Source organism: Aplidium turbinatum, chromosome 11 (assembly GCF_918807975.1).
Source record: "Aplidium turbinatum chromosome 11, kaAplTurb1.1, whole genome shotgun sequence".
NCBI classification, from domain to species: domain Eukaryota; kingdom Metazoa; phylum Chordata; class Ascidiacea; order Aplousobranchia; family Polyclinidae; genus Aplidium; species Aplidium turbinatum.
Genome location: NC_137482.1, coordinates 24677232 through 24697967, shown reverse-complemented (window position 1 = coordinate 24697967; position 20736 = coordinate 24677232). Strand labels below are relative to the sequence as shown.

The following is a 20736-nucleotide window of genomic DNA, read 5'->3' as shown; positions in this document are numbered from 1 at the left end:
GGCTAAGATAGCCCGTGACGTGCTTTCCGCGTACGAAAACAGCTCGTATTCAGATAGGGTTAAGTTATACCTTTTGCTTACAGGTTAGATATGAATAAGACACAACAATACAACAGGGCAGAGAACTATAACAATATATTTTACATATTTACAAATAGTTTTAACAGTCGAACGATTTTGGCTAAACTTTGAGCCCTCATCAGGAATCTGAAAATAAGGTAATTAAAAAATGCGATAAAGTTCAACTTCTTGAAGGTAAATTTACATTAGGAAAAGGCAACTACATAACTACAAAAAAATTTGCACCACAGGGAACATGATAGGCTACATCAAGTAAATGTTAAGGAGAATGGACGGGCCTCCAGCAAGTAATTGTTTGTTTGAATTTGGGTTGTAGCGTTAACAGTGCTTTTTGAATTTTGGTGTCAAATTGAGATTTGCCTTTGCGTAAAATTTTAAATGAGTCAGCAGAGAATTTTTGATCTGTGCAAAAAGAACACTCCATGGTAGGCCTATGGTCTTTGATGGCACCTTTATTTAACTCTCTGACGTTCAGATGCTCCCGTACTCTCGTGGTGTAAAACTGTATACGACATTTGAGCAGAGAGACGAAGGCGTCTGGGACTATGGAAAATACCAACTAATTTTAAATGACTAATTTTAATTTCAACTAATTTTAATTTTTTATTCACTTGTTAATTTTAAATGTTTTGTAAGTAGGAAAAATGTCCACATCAAATTTATTGTTTACACAATTAGTGTTTTGTTTCAAACTGTTTTCGTGCTAGTTGTTGTTTTCGCACTTATTTGTGTTGGCAAACGGAAAGCTAATTCTATTTTGTCATACATGACAAAAAAGTCGAGATCTATAGAAGATTGCGAGAGTCGACGTAGGAATGAGAGTGCTGATGGTTCTAATAGCATGGGGTTCACTAAGCCAACTTTTAATCTGATTGAGAGAACGAATACTGATGTATCGGCAACCGGTGGGTAGTGGGCCGTGAGTGCCTTTGAATATTAATCAAAGGGATGGGCATTGGCCTACTGTCACTATTGTCGCAAATCACTCGGCCAAAATTTCTGAATTAGCCCCCCCCTAAATTTTTTTCTGGGTGCGCTACTGAACAGATATTTGAAAGAATTAAAACACACAATATTAAATAAGCAATGAAAAGTTTAAGTGTTGAATAGAAACAATTGTAGCAAAATGTCTGGGAGTTTGACCCTAGATAATTTTGACAAAATAAACTTTGTTTTGTTCGCTTTTTGTGTATTTTTAAGCCCAACAATAATTTGTTTTTCTGTCAAGACGCACACTTTGTAGTTGACCGAATTCATCAAACGAATATTGGATTTCTCTTGAGGCTGAGTGACGTTTTGAATGTTTATCCGATAGCTCAGTGATTACGCGCCCGGCTCAAGATCACGCGGCGCTGGTTCGTCTCTCGAGGTGTGCGCTTGAGCAACGCATTTCAGAACTGCTCTCCATTCAGCGGCACTTAGTGAAAGGAATAATTCCCCGGCAACATAACTTCAACAATCGGAAAAATTCACTCAGCTAATCTCGGTAACCGGCCCTGCGTCAAGAGCCTCTACAAGTAGGCTATAGGCCTACGAAACTACCAGGAATAACCAATCAAGGCTTTGTCAGTCCGAGGATAAAGATTCAAAAACCAACCAACCTTCTTTTACGGCCACAATAGGTTTCAGAAAATTATTTATTGATCACGGTTTTCCACTGCCAAAACTATGCAATCTCAATGCCCCTGTCAGGTTAATAAGATAGGATTAAGTGAGTGGGAAGCATCTACAAAAACGCAGAAAATTTAGGCTACCTAATCAGATGAAAATCAGAAAATTTAATCAGATGCTACGTTATCTGTCCAATTGTAACCATTCCAGCATTCAGCAAGAGAATTAATTATATTTCTTTGAACTTTGTTTGGTAATTAGGCTACAGAAGAAAAAAGAGCTATATCAAAGGTGGGAATCAAACCCACGTTAATGTAATGACTACCACCGCCCTAACCCAACGCGCCAAGTCAACCAATGGCAAAACGATGATTTAATTTAGCAATAATTTGCGTTTTTCCTTTATGCTTCCTAAACGCAACCTTGATAACGTCATGAACAGCGTAGCTTCTGATTGGTTTGTGGTTTATTAGAAATCTGCTTGTTAAAGTGCCTACCGTATATGTGAGTGCTAAACTATCAAGGATGTAGGCCTACTCAGTTTGTGGCATTCCAAGCTGTCTAAGAAGCACGCAAAAACGACTAACCACGTCTCAAAACCCTAAAGCACAAATGCACAAAATTGAACAATATTTGAAGCTTGAAGAATTCCCAGCTATCGTCACACATATCTGAGCAACACAATGTCCTAAACAGGTTTCATGAAGGTAACAAAACATTGGAAAAACGCATAAGCCGCAGAGCGCTACACGCCCGATTCTAAAACTACAAAAAAAAAAAAACTACTCAAGATCACGCGGTGCTGTTTCTGCTCTAAGCGTGTAGCCTACGCTTGAGCAATTCATTTCTAGGACTCCTCTCCATTCAGTAACACCTAGTAGATGGAGTAATTCCTCAGCAACAACTGCAACAACAAGCGAAAAACTTCACTCTGTCAATCTCGGTAACCGGCTTTGTTTCAAAAGCCTCAACATTCAAGCATGCGAAGCTATCAAAAATAACATGTCAAAGGCAACCAACCGAGCAGCTGTCCCATACCACCAGAGAGGTCCGATCACCCGGCCGACTTTACCCTACATTCAGTGTTGTACGTTGACGGCGTCAACTTTTTGGTGACGCTGAGGCTAGCGCCGTCAGTTTATCTTTTAGTTGACGGAAGTGATAGCGCCGTCAATTATTTTGCCGATTTTAAGCGTCAAGCGCTGTGCGTCATTTTTTGTTTTCATGAAAAATCTCGTTTCACAAATGTATTCTGGCCAGCGCGATTCATCCGAATTACCCGATTTCGCGTTGGTTGGAATAGCTACCTGGAATGCAAGCGGAAGAAGTTCGCCAAATGGTGATCACTCATATCGTGATCAGTATCGAGAACGAGGGATCAGAGAGAGAGAAAGCGAAAAATCAATGAATGTCATTGCTGTGGTTGATGATACTTTATTTCAAGAGCTCTATGCCCCTGAAAAGAGCGATGTTGGTGCAGTGGACCTCGTTAAAAAATTTATATATGCTATAGCCATCACAGCACGCTTGGAACAGTGACACCTTTCCGAGTAAACGTTTTCAAGACTTGTTTTGGAAATACAACACACCAATACCATTCAGCGCTGCTGTGGAACTCAGGTTTTCACTTGGAAAAGACATTATGCGTCCCAAACGCAGCAGATTGTCAGACAAACGTTTTGGAATGCTTGTGCTTCTACAAGCAAATAACTAATAAGCTAAAGCAGGTAGTTACAATACAGTCTCAAAACATAAAACCTGCTCTTTATTTATAGCTATTGTTAGCCCAAACTTGGTGGAAATACTTCCGTTTTGTGAGACCCTGGCTAAAATAGCGCTAGAAATTAGCGCTGACGCTGACGCCGTCAATTTCTTTGAGAGCTTACGCAGTACTTTACGCCGTAAAGTTTTTAGGCAATTCGCGCTGACGCTGACGCCGTCAATTTATTCCGTTGACGCGTACAACACTGCCTACATTAAGGTAGCGTTTGATGCGCACAGGGCGAGCAAGTGCCCCTGCTCATTTTAACGTGGCAGAATTTTTTTATTAAGCACCAGACGATGTCCACGATCGAAGGATATTTCAAGATCAACCGGCGTTGGTTCGGCTCTCGGGGTGTGCACTTGGGTAACACATTTTAAAGACTGATCTCCATTTAGTGGCATCCAGTGGATAGAATGATATACAGACAACAAGACTTCATCAATGTGAAACTGTCAATCTCGGTAACCTGCGTCAGTGGTTCAGAGCTTCTACCTACAGTACAATTATGTTCTTCAACAGGGGCTCCGTGAGTTTAAAGGTTTCCGCGAGGGTTTCTGTTTTTTTAGGGAAAAGTAGGCTCGTTAGGCCTAAACAAAAAGTGGAGTGTCATCAATAACTGAATAGGAAACAGTGATCATTGTTGCATGACTTGTTTATTGTTATTTGAGAGTGAGAAAACTTCTTTTCGTTTGTTGCAAGAATAGTAGGCCTACAAAGGCTACAATTGCAAGAATGTTGCAAGGATAGAATACATACAATTATAAGCAATACGTATAAAATAGCACCTTATAGCAATCTAAACACCAGCAAAAGACTATATCAGTCATCGAGTCAGCTGCTTCCAGAGGCGTAGGCTACGCTGAGGGGAGGCGCCATACTCATCCCCCCTTCAAAAAATGTAATTTTTTTATTGTTGTTTGTGTTGTGCAAACATGTTTAAGAGTGGTCTTGGGTAGCAGGGTCTTATTAACCGCTCCTCATATTCCCAGGGGGACACGGCTGTTTAGGGGCCCACTCATTTCAAAATGTTTAATGGTTTTTTGGCTATATGAAATGAAAAAATGTTGTAAATATTGCCACAGAAGCTCAGTATTCAATAGCTTAAATCACGCAAGGCCTTATTTACCAATTACAAACCCCGGTTAATGTGCCCACATCTCTGTTTAGGGGCTCACCAATATGCATATTCGAATTTCATATCTTAGGATCCATCCATCGGTTTTGTAGCGTATTGATAATCATTTGCAATGATTATTATTTTAAACCAGCAAATCCAGTAAATCTATGATATTTTGTTGGAGTTTACAGAAGAAATGATACTACGCTCTCACTTTCATGGAAAATGTCTTTCAACGATTGATAGTATTAGACTTGTCCAAAATTAAATGCTCGTGAAACGACAAAGATGTTGAATAACAGCATTTAGAAGCGTTGACCGGGATTATCCAACGTAGGATATAAGCAACCTTTGCATTCAAATCGATTTTTTCAATTCAAAAACGTTTTAGGAAGGGGGGGGGGGGCTTGCATACGGAAAGAAACTCCTCGTCGCCAAATTTTTTGTAACTATCTAGTTTAATTCGGCTGCTTTGCATTAAATCCAGCGACTTATTTTTCAAGACAAACACTGCGTCATTCTTTTCCTTAATTTTTAGTTTTTGTATTTCACAAGTGATGCAAATACATGCTTTAGAGATGGCTTTTCTCATTGCCAAATTGTCCTCTAAAAAGACCGGGTAAAATCATTTAGTTAATTCAGTTAAACTCCATAACTCTTTGCATTGTTATTTGGTCAAAGATGGAGTCAGTCTCAGTCTGATGTTTTCGATTCGAATTCACAACCTATGGTTTGAAAAACATTTTAGGCACATTTACTAAAAAGTAGAGGCCCACTAGTAAATTTCGGAGGGGGTGGGGGAGAGATGGTGCTTACACGGGCCTGTAGGGTAGACCTTGTTTTTCGTTGTGTATGTTCAGAGAGCGATAATTTTTGTTTAAAGTAGGCTACAGTACCGTAATAAATTGCATCTGATATTTAAACTTTCACAAAAAGGTTCGATTTATGCTTTAATCTGAAGACATTGCCTGTTAATCGAACTGTTAAACTTTATACTTGATTAATTGAATCTTTAGCCTCGGACTGAAAAAGCTTCTTGTAGAGCTTCATCCTGGCACAGGGATATCTAAAGAAGGGGATACGAAGGCTTGTATTACGTCTAACAATAGAAGGGCTTCTCTTTATCGTAAATTATCTCTACTTATCGTAAAATGACAATTTGCACCGATAGTAATTTAATAACTCTTGTTGTGATACCCTGCATTGCGCTATTAGCATCAGGCCTGGATACTCACTGCATGCTCATGGTTACTTGTTAATTCAACTACCCGTGTAGGCCTACTTGCTTTACATCTAGCCTACTGCAAAGGCTTTGTAAAGAAAAACAGCTTAGCCTACTGGTAACATTTCAACTGTCTTTCCAAACAAGTATTTTTTAAATATGCTCTATGTAACATTTACAAACTGTCCTCTGTAGCTGACTGTATCAGCTGCCCGACAAAACTTTCTGCAATTTTGAAAAGAACCGCATGTTTCACGCGCTACTAACTACCGCCCTGGTAGTGTCATAAGAATAAAGCAGTCGCTGTGAGCCTTCGCATCCCCTTCTTTAGATATTCCTGTCCTGGCAGTTTCGCACGTAAAGCAGTCCTTAACGTGCGTTGCTCAAGTGCACACCCCGAGAGTCGAACCAGAGCCGCTTGATCTTGAAGCTTCTTCCTTCTTAGAAGTCACACGCTAACCAACTGAGCAATCAGGGCAGAGTTATCCGTTTAGGCCTACTATCATGTTTTTCATATTCACATATCTGATAATAAACGTGTTCTAAAAATTGAAGTTGATTTTCTTTGATATTTTTTAGTAGATTCTTTGTTTGTTTGACTTGATTTAAAACGTTTTGGTTGCTTTTCTGTCAGTCCAGGAACTCCTCTGCATTTTTAGGAATAGGCTACTTATATTTCAAATCCATATGAAATCAAAATCACAAGTTGTTTCGAAGAAAATTAACTTGATTTAGCAGCAGCTTTGCCTGATTGCCATGCTTTAACTCAGGGGTTCCCAACCTTTTTTGCTGTTCGTACCCCTTTGTCAGCTCAGAGCATTCTTCATAGGGGAAGAGAAGGTAATTTGATACACTTCTAACATTTTTGTCTGTTAACTGAAAATTACGTGAAACAAGCTATTGATTTTAAGCTGAAATGAAAGTCTTATCCCTTACACACTTTTTAAAAACATTTTCACTTTTCTATTTTTGTTACTTTTTTTTTTAATTGAAATTTTAAAAACGTCACTCAAATGTCCACGGAAGGTAAATTGATACACCCGGAAGGTAATTTGATACAGTAAAACTAACACAGAAATCCTCTTTGACAGCAAACCAATAAATGAAAATTTAATATGTGGTTGGCGTGCCTGGGTGCAAATGTGACTGTTGAGGCCTATGTGTCCGACGAAGCTTCTGCAGCGGGATGGACATGGGAAGGATGATTGGCTGGAGTTCTTGTTCAAGGGGGGTGCTTTGCGCTGTTCTCATTTTTTGACAGCAGATAGCGTGTAGGCCTGCGAAAGCCTATATAATAGTTGTTTCCCAAAGTAGCAGGTCTAGTTAATAAAGAACAACTTGTTTAAATCAATTAGATCAATGACCACATTTATTACAGTCACAAAAAAGATTTTAATATACTGTATCAATTTACCTTCTCCACATGTAAGTTACCTTTTTCAAAAAAAGTTATAAAATTCTAATTTTTGTATGGTTGGATGCACATTGCAAAAAAAACGTGACATGCCCTTGAAGCCTTATAAATGAACTGTCAAATGAATTTGGCTTCATCTTTCAGGAACTTTTCTTTAATTTTCCAGACGAAAATCATCATGAGTTAAAAATTTTACGGAAATACTCAAAAAACACACTTTTACAATTTTATGCCACAAAAGCACGAGTTAGCTGCATGTTGCAATTTTTGTAGGCATTATTTTCATAGATCTTTCACCTAGTGACAGTATTTTTTACTAATATTTTTTGTACATTTCTGTAGGGGGGGTGTATCAAATTACCTTTCCTATCAAATTACCTTCCCTTACGCCCAAAAAAATTCTGATTGAATTTTTCAGGCAGATATTGCTAAATTAAATTGCTTTTATAGCTCAATTAGACGTTAAACCGGAATTTCACACAAAAATGCAATAATCAAAAGAAATTAAATGTCAGTTATTTTGTTTGTCACTTCTCAGTGAGATATTAAGTTGCTGCTTCATTGATAAAATTCGCTCAAACGATGGTTCCATTTTACTCAAGGCAACATCTTCATTCAGTTGCAGACGATTTCTGTAGCCTACTTATTCTTGATATACATCATGGTCGAAAAGCCACTTTCACAGTAATAAGTTGTTGAGAAAAGAATTAACACTGTCATGGCTTCCATAACAAGACTTGGGAAGGCTTCATGGCAAAACACCAAAAATCTTTTAACTTTGATTTTTCAAATAGCAGTTTCAATTTTTGGCAGCTTTTCATTTCGATGGTGTTCTCCTTCAAATTATCCTCATCCGACAATCAAAAAGAAATGGATTTATCATCCAATGCTGGAAATAATTCAATTCACCAGCAAAAAAGTAACCATCCAAAGAATCAACCAGCATCTTTAAATGGAAAATAATTTCATTTTTGACATTTTGCAGCAAAGAGTTATTTGCAATTTGATCAAGACAAGGAAAATTAGCAAGGTTTCCATTTTCAGCAGCAGCTAGTAAAAAAAGACATTGTTATGAGACAATGAGGCTTCTTAGCCTACTGAATAACAACAATGATTTGTAGATATTTTTTTTTCGAAGCAAAGACGGTAATGGCATAATATCATTTACAATTCCAAAATAAAACTGTACTGTGAAATCTGTTTGAAAAGCTGCTCTGTGGCACTAGGATCTTCGTACCGCTTGATGTTTAATCTCGTACCCCCGGTTGGCTGCGGCTTTATGCAGATAGGCCTACACTTATTAACGTATAGTGCAAAATATGATCGAGCTGGTGTACAAAAGCAGGCATTAGTTTACCAAATTTATTATGAACAGATAAAACCAAGCAACCACACGGCATTTAACATAACCCATTAAACCGAACATAAACTGAAAACGGAATACTGAAAAGTTTGGATGTTCATCAGGACAATTATCGTTTCTAGCACTAGTTGCAGCGTTCATCTGATGAAATTGAAAGTAAAAGCAACAACAAACAAGATGGTTTATTGCTTCACTGACGTTTCGCGCACCATGACAATATTCATCCTCAGAGCGAATAACATACAAAATAAAATTTTAAATAACCTTGTAAAATTTTATTTTGTATGTTATTTCATCAGATGAACGTTGCAACTAGTGCTAGAAACGATAAACTGAAAACATTACTTGAAAAGGGCTAACATGTGTATGGCCGAAAACGTTCGTAGTTTATAGTATATGTTCAGTTTAATGCATTATGTTAAATGCCGTGTGCTGGTTGCTTGGTTTTATCTGTCTATATAGTTGAAGAAAGTCACCTCTTTACCAAAATTGTATTAGGCCTACAAATTTATCATGTTACCGACGTGCTTTTAAAATGAAATAAGTTAGGCTAGTGTTTGTGTAGCCTAGGGTAGGCTACTCCAGAAAAAGTGAAGTAGGCTATAATGGTTAGAGCTATCATAAAAAGAAGAAAATGAACATTTACTTAACTCTTTTAAGGAAATTAAAAGTTGAAAAGTAGACTAGTTGTAACAAGACGGTAGACTAATTACATACATAGCCTAAGCCAGCTGTAGTTTTCAAAGCTTTTAGGACTACAGCACACCAAACAATTTCAAAACCTATTGCAGCAGAACCAGAGATGTACGTATACGCCGCAAATTCTACGCCGTAGACTTGCGGCGTAGACTTTTTGTTTACGCTAACGCTTACGACAACATTTTTTTGGATAGTTGTCGCTTAAGGCTACGCCGTAAAGTTTTCGAGGTTTTTTAACGTATAGCGTCAACGCATACTTTTTAATGTCTTAGCTGTTCTTTGCATTTTAATTTTGCAGTTGAAAGAATGTTTTCAATTGGCAAAGACATATTGAAACCAAAACACAGCAAAATGTCAGATGAACACTTTCAGATGCTTGTGTTTCTTCGTGGAAATTCAAAATAAAACTTGTTTGTGTCGAGTGGTTTATACCGTGTGAATATTTGGCACCTAACAAACAAAATGAGTTTACGCTATTAGTGTATGCCCTGACGCTGACGCCGCCAACTTTTTTTACAAGTTACGTTGACGCATACGGCGTATGCGTATGGTTTTTCGAACGTTTGCGTTTACGCTGACGGCGTCAATGTTTTTTGTATGCGCGTACATCACTGAGCAGAACTATAGCTTTCTTATTGCTTCAATTTTTTTTCGTCTGGTGGCTTTTACTAACTGTCTTGAAAGATAAGCTACTAATACATATCCATACTCGTTAGCTCGCTGATTTGTTGCATAGCTAAAGTAAAGTTTTATTGTTGTCTCTTCAAAAAGTCTGGTTCATGGAATAACAGTTTGGTGGAAGAAAAATGTTCGTGATTATTTAACACTGCGATTGTCACAGCTTATGGCATTGCAAGGAGTAATGAAAACATTTTTGTCACGTGGTGAAATGATAGGAGTAGTTTGATGATCAAGCAATTTACGTAGAGAGTTGTTAGCAATTCATCGTTGTCTACTTCAACACAGAAGCAAATGATTTCATTTAAACTTATTTGACAGTTTGCAGCTTTGCGCTTGGGCTCTAACATTAAAATCACCAGATTTGTTAAACTGAAAGTAGGCTAATAATACACAAACCGATTTTTCAATATTGTATTGAGGTAATTAAGTAATGCAGCTACAAAAATGCTTGATCTATTTTCTTGCATTGACTAATTATTTTTCTTAATGTGGGCAAACGAAATAATGATAGGCCTACATCCCGTTGGGTTAGGCTACTTAGTTTTGTATACTTCAAAAGCACAGCTCACCAGTAACTCATGGCATTGATTTAGTGCAAACTTTAGGGTCAACTAAGCCAACTTCAAGTCGTCTGTCAGGGGACACCCACCATCAAATTTGTCTGTCACATAAATTTTGTGAAGCTTAGCACTCAAATAATCAGTTGGTTTTATCCGATAACTTTTTCAGATGACCTAGCGCAAATTTTGAGGGGGATAAAACTTGTCTGTCAGAGCCCCTCACCACCAAAAATGTCAGTCACATATCAGACAATCATCTATAGAAGCAATTTACTTTACAACTAAGTTTCAAGCGGTAACTATTTCGACTGACCTAACGCATTTTTGGTCGATGAAAAATGCCCCCCATTTCCACACCCACCACCGACTGCCCGGCAAACTTCCATATGAGTACCCACATACCACCGGACATCGCTGTATGAATAGAAATTGGTAACTTTTTCACTTAGGGTGAAGGGGGTGTTGGAAGGAAATTCTAAATAAATTTTCCAGAGGTTTTACAATATATTGTAATAGGCTATTCTAAAATCAGGGCTGAAGTTGAAATTAAACTTAACCCCCCCCCCCCCGGTTATCAATAAGTAACATAAGCAGTATAGTGTTGACAGGGGGGAGGAGTTCAGAAGACACTTTTGGACCAGGCCCTGGATAATTTTATGCGCTCGGAACCTTTTCAAGGGGCCCAGATGCACGAAGAAACCACAACGTAGTTTTGAATAGGCTACAGCGCGTTTTTATTATAAATATTTTGATTTGGAGCCCAAGGATCTCATTGGTACCGGGCCCAAAATGTCCCATCAACTGCTTTAAACTCAGGCAAATGTTTTTTAAGTATGCTCTAGCTTGGGAGCAAAGTAGTTGGAAAGCTTGGAAAATCCAATCAATAGATGAAAAGCCCAAAATGTCTATTCTAAACTTTAGAATAGACATTTTGGGCTCTTCATCTATTGATTGGATTTTCCAAGCTTTCCAAATACTTTGCTCCTTATATTCTGCAAACCTTTCGTCAGTTTATTTCACATATTAAAATATTTTCCACCCAAAAATGTTGTCTTACCTTCCCCTAACATTTTCTTTCTGTCTCCGTCACAGAAGCGGTGATGTGTAGACGCTGCTTCGGCATCGTTGTGTTCTTGCAATGGCTTTGTGTCATACGATAATATCAGAGACGTACGTATACGCCGCAAATTCTTTGCCGTAGACTTGCGGCGTAGACTTTTTGTTTGCGCTAACGCTTACGACAACATTTTTTTGGATAGTTGTCGCTTGAGGCTACGCCGTAAAGTTTTCGCAGTTTTTTAGCGTATAGCGTCAACGCATACTTTTTAATGTCTTTTTTTCGCTACAACACGCCAATACCTTCCAGCGTTGCAGTTGAAAGAATGTTTTCAATGGGCAAAGACATATTGAAACCAAAACACAGCAAAATGTCAGATGAACACTTTCAGATGCTTGTGTTTCTTCGTGGAAATTCAAAATAAAACTTGTTTGTTTCGAGTGGTTTATACCGTGTGAATGTTTGGCACCTAACAAACAAAATGAGTTTACGGTAGTGTATGCGCTAACGCTGACGCCACCAACTTTTTTTACAAGTTACGTTGACGCATACGGCGTATGCGTATGGTTTTTCGAACGTTTGCGTTTACGCTGACGGCGTCAATGTTTTTTGTATGCGCGTACATCACTGGATAATATCCAACGAAAGGGAGGATAGGATGCTTTCATGGAGTTTAATCAAAAGAGTCAGAAATACGTTGGTTTATGCAGTTGCTTAGTTTAGATCTAACATGCTGCACTTTATAAACTCCCACCGTGGAAAGAGATTCTATAACGAGTCTGCAAGCTTGCAGGATAACCTTTTTTTTGTTCAGTGAGTCCAGAGCAGGGGTTCTTAAACTTTTTTGAGCGCGGACCCCTTAAAAAAAAATTTGGTTTGCGTGGACCCCCTTTGTGGCCTAGTCCGAGAAACTTTTCTGATCAGCATGAATTGGACATGACGCAATAAAATTAAAATGAATTGGTAACAAAATTTATGTTTTATTAAATTTAAGAAATAGCAAATGCAGATTGTTTTTTAATATCTTCGATTTAATTTCATCAATGTGAAGGATGCTGCTGTTTGTCTTCAACAAGAACATTGTGACTTCGTCTTTGATAGGACAACACGCATGTCATCCTTTGCATCCAACCGGTTTCGGCTCTTTGTTTAGATAGTTACCAAGGAAGAAAATCCTGACTAACATAAATATGTGGTTGCAAAAGGGATTAAAGCAGCCATGGCTCTCTACCAAAAGAGCATATGCTTGCGTCAACGAACTCCAAAAATCGCCAATACTTTTCAAATTGAAGGACATTCTTAATGATTCCATTGCCCTTAGTTCAATGAACTCATCTTTTGCAAGGTCCTCATCACTGATAGATTCCAGTTCAACAAGGAAAGGGTAACGTATCAATGCTGTGTTTTTAATATCCTCTGCGGCTAAGCAGTAACCTCTGAAAGAGTTTTGCAATGCTTCCAAATGTATGCACATGTCTGTGTGCAGGGAAGATGGTAGAGCATTACAAACTGCAGTTCCATTTTGAAGCATAAATTCTTCCAAACGTTGAGAAAATAGAATAGTTGTTAGTCTCCAATCTCCTCTTCTACAGAGATAACTTGTCCTGAAAAGATTTACATGTAAGTTTTTCAGCAGCGTCCATAGTTGTAACGGCAGGGCCTTGAACAGAACGATTTATCTTATTCGTATGAGTAAAAGCATCCGCCAAGTAAGCTAACCCATGAATAAACTCTTCACTGTTAAACTGCTTTGAGAGTTCAATATTTTTGTCTCTTAGAAAAAAAGAAACTTCCATTCGAAGTTTAAATAAGCGATTCAAAATTGTCCCAATGACAGCCAGCAAACTTCTATATGATAGAGGAGAACTTCCTGTTCCGCTCCCATTTCTTGACATAACCTCTTGAATATTCGATGGTTCCAAGCACAAGCTCTGATAAAATTAACGATTTTCACACTACCATACCAAATTTATTTCAAATTTGTTGGGAGAGTTTTAGATGTTAATGCATGGCGATGTAAAAAGCAATGAGTAACGATGACCCGAGGAAAATCATCAGCGTTGTTTGAACTTAATCTCTTTTCTTTTAAAAAATCTATTCTATTTTTGAAATTATACACGAAGATTTCGATTGGGCCTTCATGGACCCCCTAAAACTAGTTTGTGGACCCCTTGGGGGTCCATGGACCCCAGTTTAAGAACCCCTGGTCCAGAGTCTAACTGCGGTATGACATGTAGAGAATTTCCCAAAAGTCCTGCGCATGGACTTATATTATTTAAAAGTCTATGGTCCTGCGCAAGAAAAAAGCTGCCACACGGGTGAACAACGCAAGAAACGAGCCATTGCTCAGGTTGGCTGCTAAAGTGATGAGAGCATTTGAATTTGCAGCAAGCGGTACTTTTGCAAGATCGGTGGTGTCAATTTTGGTGTTCACTGTTAACAAAACTGTTAGAACTGATAATGAAAAGTTCTTCCTTCTGCATTGAGAACTTTGTGTGTTGGTGTGATTACATCAGCTGTATTGAGTTTTTAAAATCTGTTAAATATTGCAGTAACTAAATTATTATGGCATTTTATTTTTCAGATATTGCTGTTTAGAGAGTAAATTAATTTCTAGTACGTTGCTTTTTCATTTGTCAAGGTACTTTATTTATACGTCATAAAGGAAATATACGTGTAGCTATGGTAACAGAAAAAGTGACAAAGGTAAGTTTTTATTTTTTTGTTTTGTAGGTAACCCATATCAAACAGTATGTTCAATGATTGTAATCTAACGCAGGTTTATTGGCAGTGCACTTATTTTTTGTAGCATTTTAAAATAAAAGTTTTTGTCTTTATGAATTCTGTCTGGCTTCTTCACTTTTATTCTTTCAGCGTTTTTTGAAATCGCTCGCTTTTGTTTGATTTTGATAAAAAGTGATTTTGTCTCGCTTTTGCTTTGAAATTCAAGCTGTTTTGTTCTGTTGTCCACGCTCGAAACGAAGATGTAATGCGTGAGAATCAAATGCACGAGAAGGCAATACTGGTAGTATAATTTTGGGTACTCAAAAGAAGTATTTTTTCTCCCACGTCGTTTTTTAAAAATGTCAATATCAAACGTGATATTAATTTTGTTTGCAAAGATATTTGATCATGGTTAAAAAATATAAACAATAAATACGGTACTATTAATACCACAAAAAGTGCTCAATGCGAAGCAAAAAACCAAGCAGAGCGAAAAATATATACATGTATTTGTTTCACAAAGGTGTGAACAGGGGCGTAGTCAAGGGGAAAAAAAGGGGGCAATTGTCTTTTCCAAAATATTTTATATGTGCGACCGACTAACAGACTTGTAAGCTCTTGTTGAAAAGCTGAAGAGAAGTTGAATAAAAAAAATATGTATTTCTTTGATCAAATTTATGTAGCATTTATCCATGTAACACTTTCGCCGCGAACAGTAGGCTAGTCAGAGACGGAAAATCTCAATACATATTTGTCGATGAGGAGGGACATTAGTGTTCTCTTGATGCCACACAGCATCATATGCAGCAGTAGTGAGGTCCACCAAGATTACTCCTGTCTTGTTGTCCTTCTCGAAACTTTCCTCGATATCCTTAGTCAGCTTACTGCTTGAAGAGTAGTAGCCATAGGCCACAGCGTCCCTGCCGAAATCATGCTTGTTCTTTTGGTAGCTGGGGATCAACAATATTGGCTCGAGTCTAGTTAGCAGGGGCAGTTTCAGGATCTTGTATGGGACGCAGAGTAGTGATATCGGAGCGATAGCTCTTGCCTCTTAGGATCATCTGTTGGCTTGGTTGGTTTAGGCCACATAAGTACACACGATCTGGTGCCACATAAGTACACACGATCGATTGGATTGGCAAAAAAAGAGGAAGACGTTTGGTCAGCAGTGGGCTATCACAGGGCAGGCTGAAAATGATGATGATGATTCCCTGGACGGTTAGACAAACAGAATAGCAGCTTTTCAACCATGCCAAACATTTGGAGCCATCTTGCTTTAAAAACTCCAGGGTCTAAACAAAGCGGAAATTGTCAGGCTTTTGGGCTTTTATCGCAATTGATGGCAAATGCAAGTTTTCTGGCGTTCATCGTCGTCGTGTGAGCCTCTGGGGCCGAGGGTCTATCCTTTCATCACCCCAGATTCAAAATGTTTCCGGACTAAGCTGGAAGGCTCCTAGAGGACAGCCAGTCTTTGGTTTCATCATCCATGACGCGCAGACCTTCCACTCCGTTAGGTGGCTTGAAGATGGAGCAGTCATTGGACGGCAAGTGGCTTCTCGTGCCCCATCCTGTGAGTATACCATCCGCACATAAGCAGATGAGAAACGAAACTTGCCAACAAAGAGTTCTGGTGCTAAAGCTTACTTAGACTCCAGTTATCGTCCACTTGTTGAGTAACAAATTCTTGTTTTTCATTCCATCGGAAACTTTATTGATGTCATGTTTTTTGCATGTCTAAATTTCACATCTGTAGCCTATGTGGCGATTGGGAATACGAGAGTTCGCAGTTCAGACTTCAGAGTTCGCAGTAATCTTAACTTTGTGTTTTACTAATTGACCTCTGTTTCCACACCGTTGTAAGTGATGTCACAGCTGTTTTTGCCATCGCTCGTCTTCTGGTTTCTGTGCCATCATCATTAGTGTCTATTATGACACTTCCCAGATAGCAGAAATAGCATTTTCATTGGTATGTAAACCTAAACAACTTTCGTCTTTTTTGCGCTTGGTCGTCATTTTTGTTTTGCGGGATGTAACTGCAAATCATATTCTTCATTGTTTAACTTGACTCTTATGAGTTCCTGCAGTTCAGTTCTGCCCATGAAAGACCAATATGAATGTGTCAAATGGAAATTCTACACTTATAATGCAACGTTTTAGTGTTTTCTTTAGCAAGTAAGTCCAAGTAAGTGCAGGGAGTTACATTGCAGATTACATTTACATTGGGCACAACTGCTGGCTATTTGTAGTAAAACGGGAATAATTAAAACATAAATTGCAAGGGCCAAGTTGAAACCTTCAAGAATTAAAGTTACTTTCATGTTCTCGATGTAAGTGCTCACAATGAGCATTATGCTTGTAGCACATGTAGGTTGCTAACGTCTTAAATGCCAACATACTTTTAATTCTTTTAACGAGAATGCATCGTTGGATGACAGACATGATACCATCCCTACCATGTTAGAACTTTCAGCTGTTGTCAAGTATTTAACATCAAAGTTGATAAATTTTTCTACCGATCAATCTCTCTCTCTTAAACCCACAGTAACTTTGTTTTGTTGGTTTAATTTTCTAATGTTATGGATCGTTTGGAAAACATTTTATTTTATTTTGTGAAAGCCAGCGACTGAAGGGTCGGTGATCGATCGTCGACGCTAAAATGAGTGCGTTCTCGGTGCGATACGTTCTGTTTGAAAATCTTTTAATCTATAAAATGCAACCAACTTCAATAAAAAGAAACGAGTTTGTCTAAAAACCAGCATAACAATGTGTGGCGTTAAAGTTCACAAACGTGGTCTTTTCGAAGATCAACAGTTTGAGTTTTAGAAATAGGGGGTGATTTAAGGTGCAATTTTTGCGACTTTATATTGAAGTGCGATAAAAAGTATTTTTTTTTGAAAGCCACAGGAAAAGTAAACGCCGTCAAGCTGGATTGCAGCGACAAGTATCACAATCAAGGCAAACTTTCATTGAACAAGCCCCTTTTATTGAACACGTTTGGGTATGAAATCGACAAAATATTATGTTTGGATAACTGGTATCAATTCAAGGAAGAACTGAGGTCTCTACAAACAAGCGATTTCGTTAGGTCAAAATAAAGTCAAAATTTGATAAAAATAAAGTCAAAAAATTTTTTTTTCAGGTCAAAATAAAAATGGTCCTAGTTATCACATTATTAGCCGACTTATCCTCACTGCGTTATACAAGAAAGAACACAATCCTTACCGTTTTTAAAGTCTTAGGTTTGACCCGACCTGGAATCGATCTCAAATTTACCACCAACAGAGCCGAAGGCGAGACCACTCGGCCACTGAGCTGGTAGCCTTGTAAGAGAAAACTACATAAAAGTTTTTTGTACATTACGAACTAGCAAATCAGTCATTTTTTAAATGATTTATTGACTGACATTGCCGTTGCAAACTTCCTTATGAGAAATTGCTCTGAGCTTTTCATTCCAGTGTATGTTTTGCATGGATTGTGATCGCCACATGCAAGGTTCTGTTGAATTTCAATTCGGCTTATTTTATCTGCGGTTCCAATACTTTTAGACTAAATGTTGACAGTCAGCATTAGATATTAATGTATTCCGTCACTGATGTATTCCTTGCTCTTGTTATGTTAAAAACACATTGCATGTGTTAGAAAAACAGAGTGAATTTTCCGATTGTGTTGAAGTGTTGTTGTCGGAGAATTATTCCATTTACTAGGTGCTGCTAAATGGAGAGCCGTCCTGAAATGCGTTGCTCAAGCGCACGCTCCGAGAGCCGAATTGGTTAGCGCGTCACTTCTGGAACGAAGAAGCTTCAAGATCAAGCGGCGCTAGTTCGACTCTCGGGGTGTGCGCTTGAGCAACGCATGCTAAGGACTGCTCTCCATTCAGAGGCATCTAATGGATGGAATTGGGCGCTCAAGCACTGAGCTAACGGTACAAAGGGTGTTTTCGAATACGACTGTTGAAAACGAAAATTGACCTGCGTCAAAAGCCTCTACAAGTAGTCTTTGAACTACTGACGCAGGTCCGGTCACCGTGATTTGCAGAGTGAAGTTTTGAGTTTTTTTCGCTTGTGGAAGTGCTGTTGTCTTTGAATTATTCCATCCACCAGGTGTCGCTGATTGGAAAAATGGAAAGTGCTCCAGCGTGCATCGCTCAAGCGTACCCCCTTCACCACTTTTTGCATGATTGTTTTTTTATTGTTTTGTTGCAAAGTCGTGTGTTTACCCCACTGCGCTGTCGGGTCAGTGAACAGAATAGGCAATGAAGCAATCGAACAATTCACATGTTTCTGCTTTCACCCTTTTATTTATCAAATGATTGCAGTGAGTGAAACGTATATAATCAGAAATAACAACCAAACTTTTCAGTACCCGGTCAACCGTACTCCCTTCTCTTATAAGCATCCTAGTCCTAGTGTGGATGAGCTCTGCCGTGTTGTTAGCAGCAGCCACTGTGTTGCCTTTGCCGTCTAATCAAAGAAAGAGACGATTCCGTTAGGCCAGTTTGAGCGTCGTCGGTTTGAGCCGGTCTTAATTACTTGTGTTAAAAGTCACAAGCTCTTGTTTTCAATTTTAGCTAAACCCGATCAGTTTGGCATAACTTGACAATTTACTGAGTCCAAGGTTTCGTTACTTATATGCCTATGAAAGGTGAAATTGGTAGACCTACAAAAAAACTCACAAATGCCATTGCCCCACTGATATAATTTATTTTAACAGGTACGTCATCAGTAGTAGTGTTAACTTTTTGAGGGACACGATACATTTGCAAGGAGTCGTTTCTATTCTGGTTTTACTTCGTTTTGCAGGTGAACTTTGATACAAGGGAACCCACCAACGAAGCTTTGATAAAAGTTGAAGAGCTGGTAATTTGTGACCGTTACTCGAGCGTTTTCCTAGTTGTAAATTAGCTCCGTTAATATTAGAAAATTGCTCCGTTTTACATTGAATCAATGTGTTTGCAGAACAATGTTTAAAAGGACCAGTTTAGCTCACTGGATCCGCCTCTAAGCATCATATTCTCATTTGTCACTTTAAAGATTCATTTACATCTGCAAATTGTGTTTGCATAACAAGTGATTAAGGTAGATCTTCAATGTAGTACGGTAATATAATTCCATCAAGTGGTATAAGCTGCGGAAAAACACAGTTTAGACAAAGCTTTGGGAGCCAGTTGTTTGAGCAAAAATCGACGTCAAAATACTTCATCACACGATGAGGTATTGTCCCACTGTCAGCACCAATCTTAATGTTTGCCTCAGCTTGAGGTGTTCTTTGATTGATTGCTTTGTACAGTTTTCTTCAGCACTAATCACTGCGAATAGAAATGCACAACTCTTAGACCACTTAGTTCAATTTATCAGGTTCCATCATAATCAGCACTGTCAAGATTTTTGACATCAAAACCCATTTGGAGAACAAGCAAAGGAAACCCGTTTTTGCATCGGTTTAAACGAGATGAAGGAGTTATAAATTGTACGCTGTCATGATTGCAGAATTCCGACAGAGAAACATGGGACAAGAAGAGAGATTTTATGCTTTCCTGCATTGGGTATGCGGTTGGCCTGGGAAACATCTGGAGGTTTCCGTATCTCTGCTACAAGAACGGGGGAGGTTAGTGAAAACCACTGGATATTATTTCTGTGAAATACTTTGACCACTCTCTGCTTCCTTATCGTAAGCTTTGCAACTTATTTCGCAGAAACGTGTTGAGTGGAATTGTTTGCTCTCAAAATCACTTCAACTTCCAATAGCTACAAGCGGCACTAACAGTAACGCGTCTTTTTGAAATGTTCACCAACCACTGATTACAATGGGATCAGCTCAGTATGAATTGTTCCACACAAAAAATTCATCAAAGTATCGAATATTGAGCAATACTCGATTCTCTGTTCTTCATAATAGATGAAATTATGTTTAGATTTTCCACAAGACAAAGCCACCACCGTGACACGGGCTTTCCATTCACGCTATAAACCAGTTGTTTTACAGTTGAACCTGCACAATTGTTGAGTGCAGCGATGTAACAATAATGATGTTATGGTTTATTTACTGTCGCTTTACAACTGTTAGGATCTTTTATGGAAAGGGCTCATTCATCATCAGTCGTTATCTCCGCCTGCGCATCAACATGGCTTATTTGCTTCCAAGAGTGGCGATTTTGAGCCAACTCGCCCAGTGTCGTCAAGTGGAGTCCGGTCCATGATTGAATGTTGTCTTGCCATCGTTTTGGTTGTCTGCCACGTTTTCTTTTTCCTTCTACTTTGCCTTCTGTGCAAACTTTGCTGATTCCGAATTCCTCATTATTAATTTTATATCAGATTTACGATGTCATCACCTTATTATTATTCGACTTCTTCTCACTGTGTTATACATGAAAGAACACAATCGGTAGGCTTGCTGTTTTAAAAGTCTTTGGTATGACCCGACCTGAAATTCTGAATTTAGAAAA

General features: G+C 38.5%; 1 protein-coding gene across 3 annotated transcripts in view; it reads left to right on the top strand.

Moving 5' to 3' along the window:
• The first annotated feature begins 14154 nt into the window (after positions 1 to 14154).
• The window catches only part of LOC145779223 (sodium- and chloride-dependent neutral and basic amino acid transporter B(0+)-like), a 35951-nt gene continuing 29369 nt past the window's right edge, over positions 14155 to 20736 (top strand). Inside the window, exons 1-3 of one of the 3 annotated variants that reach the window (XM_082590758.1) lie at positions 14155 to 14276; positions 19094 to 19150; positions 19781 to 19898. In XM_082590758.1, coding sequence (XP_082446884.1) covers positions 14253 to 14276; positions 19094 to 19150; positions 19781 to 19898 — 199 coding nt within the window. In that variant the 5' untranslated portion in view covers positions 14155 to 14252. Of the gene's footprint in view, positions 14277 to 19093; positions 19151 to 19780; positions 19899 to 20736 lie in introns of those variants that run through there. The other 2 variants (XM_082590759.1, XM_082590760.1) reach the window with 2 other exon arrangements.